We start from the raw sequence: 6,056 nt of genomic DNA, 5'->3' as shown, positions 1-6,056 counted from the left end.
GTAACCAGGAGAAGGAAATGCTTCTGAAGAGAGAAAAATAGATACACCCAAAAGCAAGTTCAAATTCGGATAAAAATGTAATTCAAAAGTCAAAGCTTTTGGCAAATCGTAGAAAACCATATCAATGCATTGAATTAGAAAACACTACATATCAATGTTGGATTCAGTAACCCTTACAAACATGTTAGTATGCTGATTGGGAAAAGAACATACAATATTAAAGCATTAAGATTCTCTGAGAAACCCACATAGGTGAAGTTATCAAAAACACAACCTGCATGGACTCAAAGGCGAAGAATCAGAGCTTCTAAAAAGAGCTTTCCTTTGCACAATGGAATTGTAAGGAAGAGTGCACTGAGGGATAAATATAGAGCATTCTCTACAAATGGCTGACCCTGTAATGAGGTTCACTTTGCTGTGGCACTCTTGCTAAACACAATCCAAGCTGGAGAAATGAAACCCCCAGAGAAACCTTGCCAGGACAATGAATGCCATAAATTCAGTCTGAAAACCCATCTCGCTCAAAATGAGAGAACCAACACAGGAGGAAATCCTCATCAGTACACAGAATGCCATAACCGTTTCAGTCAGAAAACATATCCAACCAAACATGAAAGGACCCATACTAGAGTAAAACCTTATCAGTGCATTCAATGTCAGAAAAGCTTCAGTTGGAAAATCAAGCTAACTACCCATGAGAGAAGCCATACAGGAGTAAAACCTTATCAGTGCTCTGAGTGTCAGAAATGCTTCAGTTGGAAAAGCAGCCTAACCACCCATGAGAGAAGTCACACAGGAGCCAAACCTTATCGGTGCTCTGAATGTCAGAAATGCTTCAGTGTGAAAAACCACCTAACTATCCATGAGAGAATCCATACAGGAGCCAAACCTTATCGATGCTCTGAATGTCAGAAATGCTTCAGTCAGAAAAGCAACCTAACTAAACATGAGAGAAGCCACACAGGAGCCAAACCTTATCAGTGCACTGAATGTCAGAAATGCTTCAGTATGAAAAGCCACCTAACTATCCATGAGAGAATCCATACAGGAGCCAAACCTTATCGGTGCTCTGAATGTCAGAAATGCTTCAGGCTCAAAAGCAGCCTGACTGAACATGAGAGAAGCCACACAGGAGCCAAACCTTATCAGTGCTCTGAATGTCAGACATGCTTCAGTAAGAAAAGCAACCTAACTACCCATGAGAGAATCCATACAGGAGCCAAACCCTATCGGTGCTGTGAATGTCAGAAATGCTTCAGTGAGAAAAGCCACCTAACTATCCATGAGAGAATCCATACAGGAGCCAAACCTTATCGATGCTCTGAATGTCAGAAATGCTTCAGTCAGAAAAGCAACCTAACTAAACATGAGAGAAGCCACACAGGAACCAAACCTTATCAGTGCACTGAATGTCAGAAATGCTTCAGTGTGAAAAGCCACCTAACTATCCATGAGAGAATCCATACAGGAGCCAAACCTTATCGATGCTCTGAATGTCAGAAATGCTTCAGTCAGAAAAGCAACCTAACTAAACATGAGAGAAGCCACACAGGAACCAATCCTTATCAGTGCACTGAATGTCAGAAATGCTTCAGTGTGAAAGCCACCTAACTATCCATGAGAGAATCCATACAGGAGCCAAACCTTATCGGTGCTCTGAATGTCAGAAATGCTTCAGGCTCAAAAGCAGCCTGACTGAACATGAGAGAAGCCACACAGGAGCCAAACCTTATCAGTGCTCTGAATGTCAGACATGCTTCAGTAAGAAAAGCAACCTAACTTCCCATGAGAGAATCCATACAGTAGCCAAACCCTATCGGTGCTGTGAATGTCAGAAATGCTTCAGTGAGAAAAGCAGCTTAACTAACCATGAGATAAGCCATACAGGAGGCAAACCTTATTGCTGCTCAATGTCAGAAATGCTTGTCAGAAAAGCAGCCTAACTATATCTGAGAGAAGCCACGCAGAGAAAGCCTTAGTCAGTGCAAAGAATGCTAGAACAACCTTCCCTCCCCCCTGCCTTTATAAGCTGTTACCTTTCTCCACATTCATATCACCATAGTACTGGGACAAGGAAGAGGCGACTGGGAGTAGTACATGCTAACTTGTCATTGCACCGCTCTGGTACTGAGACGAGGAAGAGGCATGAGGACTGTTGTGAGGGTCAGGCATGTTCTCATGCCTCTTCCTCGCCTCAGTACCAGAGTGGTGCAATGACAAGTTAGCATGTACTACTCCCAGTCGCCTCTAACTATGGTCAGGCAACACCTACAACATCTTAAATGGTTGCAGGTGTATAAAAGGAGAAATCAGAAGCAGAGTGGAGGTTGCGATCCAGGTGGGCAGGATAGCAAGGTAATCTGAGGTGGAGCAGGCAGAATATGGGCCGGTGAAAAGGACGTGACTACTTAAGAGAAGCCAGAAAGACACTGAGGTCAGAGCGGGCCGCAAAAGGGTTAGGAGTTGTGCAGAGCCCTATGCCGTGTGTTCCCCGTTGGGAGTGGGGAACACAGAGATCTCCCTGAAGCCACCGACTGCTGCACGATAATCTGAAGGAAGCAAGCACTGCTCGCCAGAGCTCCCCAGGAGTGAGAGAGGAGCCAGTGAGAACCTGAGAGTGAAATCCGAGCACCTGGAGGAGCAGCTGCACACCGTTGAGTGTTGAAGGATCACTCATGCCGGGGTGCTCCAGGTGCGTTGTATGTGTAACGGCGGATGCCGGTCAAGGGAAAATGCATGACAAATGGGTCTGGAGACCGACCGTGAACTAATGACTACCGAACAAGTTGCCATGCACGTAATGAGTTTTGAATGCTGAACTCTGGAAAAGATATGAGTATATCGAATGACTGAAACAGCAGGTGATGTGCATTTGCGAACAAAGTGAAACAAGTAAAAAGCATAATAATATTGAATTGTGTGAAAGCAAAGTGGTAACCAGGAGAAATACCACAAAGGAAAGTGTGCAAGAGTCACATGGTGGTAAAGTCAAGAAGCTGTTGAAGTGAAACAGAAACATATGTTGACTTGTGACACAAAAAGGAAACCTCTGTTGTCAAGGAAGTCCTACGAGAAAGAATGAACTGTTGCAAAATGCCAAGGGTTATCGTTTGCGCAATCTGTGATGGGTAGACTGTGTGGTCCAACAACTGCGCCTAGACCGAGGAACCCTTACTTGGAGTAAACCAGGAGAAGTCAAAAGGCTGAGACTGGTCGGCATAAGATTGTTCAAGTGACATAAAGAAAAGGCAAACTAAGCAAGTTAATTTGACTGTGAATTTGAAGCCAAATGTGCTGCCTGCTTGGGTGGAAGGGCACGCTGAGACCCATTTTGTGAAACTGGGTTGAACTTGGGGAAGGGAGCCAAGAGTAAGCCAGCAGTTGGAAGAAGCTCAGAACATTTGTTTGAACACTATTCCTTTGGTTGCTGATATCCCTACACATTGTTTAGCTTTAGTTGTCAGGGCAAGTATAGGTTTTGTACACACAGGGCCTCATCACGAGTTGGGCGGTAGCCGGCGGTATTACCGCTGGCGCTATTAGCCCTGCTGCCAAACCCCGGCGCTATTAGCGCCGGATCACGGGTTTGACGGAACGGTTAGTGCCCATTCCCCATTGGGCCCATTCGGGAATTCCTCATTCGCCATTGGGCCCAATGGGGAAAATTTGTGCTATTACCGCCGGTGGATTTCCCACTGGCGGTAATAGCGCAGAAAATCATCAATTTTGCCACGGATTTCCCCCCAGCTTAGAGCTGGGGGGAAATCCGCCAAGGACATGATCTGGCGGACCCTTAAATGCGGCAGTAATAGCGCTACCGCTGCATTTAAGGGTTACCGCCAGACTCGTGATGAGGCCCATAGACTTTTAAGTTGAACTTACTGACTCAAACTATCCTTAGTTTATTTAGGTAGGGAAATCACACCTTGCTGTTGGAGGGCAATCCTCCACTTTATCTCCAAATGTATGATTCATCGGTTTGCGAAAACCGGTAATAATTCTGTTACCACAAAATAAAGTCTATAATAAATTAAAACAAGCCTATCCCTCCATCTCAAGTAACAAGTGTGTAATGGGAAATAAAGAAAAGATAGTGTCACAAAAGAAATATCAGAATGGCTTAAGTAATGTAAGGGAGGAATGGTAACACAAGTATGACGTACAATTTATAAAACCTTTATTCATTTATCTGGGTTTGGAAAAACTCCTACTTTGCCCTATAGCTAAAATGGAAGTAGTCTCTACTATCAAATAATGAAGAAAACACAGTCCTAGTCCGTCTCTGTCAAATCAAAATGGCCTATACTAACAAAACCTAATGCATGCCCTATCCCTTATACAAAAAGTATGTAAAGGGGAATATGTATGCATTTCTCTACCTCAACTTCCCTGAAAGACCATCTGCTGTGCTGGGCAGCCCTGCATTCAGCCCTCCACCTCCCCACGCAATTCGCTGCATTTGGGGTAAGGCTTTTCTTATTGGGGCTATTGTGGATGTGCACTGTGATGCTTTGGAAACTGTAGCTGTTTTTTGAAATCTTGGCCTAATATCCCTGTGAGCACTGCCCTCGGTGCGTGCAACACCTTCCTGGAAGTTTCTTTGTTTGTTTTTTCACATGTTGGGCTCCATATCGAATCCCTTGTGCTACTTGCCCTGATTCATCATGGCCTTTTATCATGACTGCCCCGCATTGAGCCTGAAGCTCTGCCTTCATTTCTTGGCCTGCCTCCCCCCTTCCGATTGGCTGGCTTGGTCCTTTTCCAGCCAATACCAGCAACCGGTAGGTGGGAGTTGGCCCGTAGCACTAAGGCCTTTAATGAAGGCCCCTGTCTGCTCCCTGTCTGCTGCCGGTACGCTGTAAGGTGAGCTCTGCACCCCCTCACCTGAGCTTTCATGAGGCACCTCAAAGGGACCTGGACTTCATGACTTGAACCACCTCCTTGACACAATGGGTTAGCTCCACCCTACAGAACACACTCCTACCCCTTTGCCTTTTTCTCCTTCTCACCTTGTCTCCCACGCCTACAGTCTGTGTTTGCACAGTGCCTACAACCATTGCTAACATTTTTCGTTTTGCATTTTTGATTCTAGCTGCGTTTTAAATCTAGCTGTATTTTTTAAATTCTAGCTGTGTTTTAAATCTAGCTGCATTTGTTTTATTATAGCTGTGTTTTAAATCTAGCTGCATTTTTGATTCTAGCTGCATTTTGGATTCTAGCTGTTTTGAATTTTGTGCTTTGTCCTTTGGTTGTATTGCATGCTTTTCCTTTTGCTTAGTTGGCCCAGTGACTGCATTGTGCTACTCTGCCCCCGCTGGTCCGATACTTACCCTCCCCTGCTGCTTCACCTCCCTCTCTCTCTACCTCTCACATGGCTCTCTCTGTTTCTCCTATCTCCTCCAACTGTTTCTCCATTGACTATCCGTCCCTTCTCACTAAGCCTGGCAGGAAGAAGTTCAAAAAGGATATCTTGGTCTCTAACCCTGGTCTCCCTATCGCTGACGCTTATGCCATTTCTTTCTCCAGACAAACCCTCACCGACATACTCTTTGTCGTTCCCTAGCCAGATCTATGGACTTGTCATATGATCACTGTGCGCTCTCTTTTCTCCTCCTCTCCCATTAATGGTGGTACCTGCTGGGAAGACCTCCTGGCCCCTTTTGACTCCTCTAAGGTCATCATTAATGTCTACCTGAATGTCACCGTCTTGGTCCAAGACCAACCTCCTCCTCTTTGATAGACGATTCCCACGCCTCATACATTTCCTTTCATCTTCTGCTGTCTCCTTCCTCCCCTTCTCTGGTTCTTTGCCTCTTCCGCCCTTACTTCCCCCTTCCCCCTAAGCTACCTTGCCTTCTCCTTTTTCCTCTCCTGCCCACCCTCGGGCTCCTTCTGCACCTCCGCAGAGCGTACATCTGATCTGTACCCCTCACCGGAAGTCCTTCAAGGATGGCAACCTCCTCCATATTGCAACTCTCGCTCAGCCGTCAAACACTCCTTTGACATCTGCCGCCTCCTGGAAGAACTTGACCTCAAGGTCGTCAGTCTCACTGAGA

At 45.6% G+C, this 6,056-nt stretch overlaps 1 protein-coding gene across 1 annotated transcript; it reads left to right on the top strand.

Moving 5' to 3' along the window:
• Positions 1-453: 453 nt before the first annotated feature.
• On the top strand, positions 454-1,611 carry LOC138452734 (zinc finger protein 84-like). The gene has a single exon (XM_069605083.1). It carries the CDS (start codon positions 454-456, stop codon positions 1,609-1,611), a length of 1,158 nt encoding a protein of 385 aa, XP_069461184.1.
• The last annotated feature ends 4,445 nt before the right edge of the window (positions 1,612-6,056 follow it).

This window comes from Ambystoma mexicanum, chromosome 4p, assembly GCF_040938575.1.
Source record: "Ambystoma mexicanum isolate Mex_15411 chromosome 4p, UKY_AmexF1_1, whole genome shotgun sequence".
Taxonomy (NCBI): Eukaryota; Metazoa; Chordata; class Amphibia; order Caudata; family Ambystomatidae; genus Ambystoma; species Ambystoma mexicanum.
Note: the sequence above shows the minus strand (reverse complement) of the source record. Positions and strands in the feature narration are given on the sequence as shown.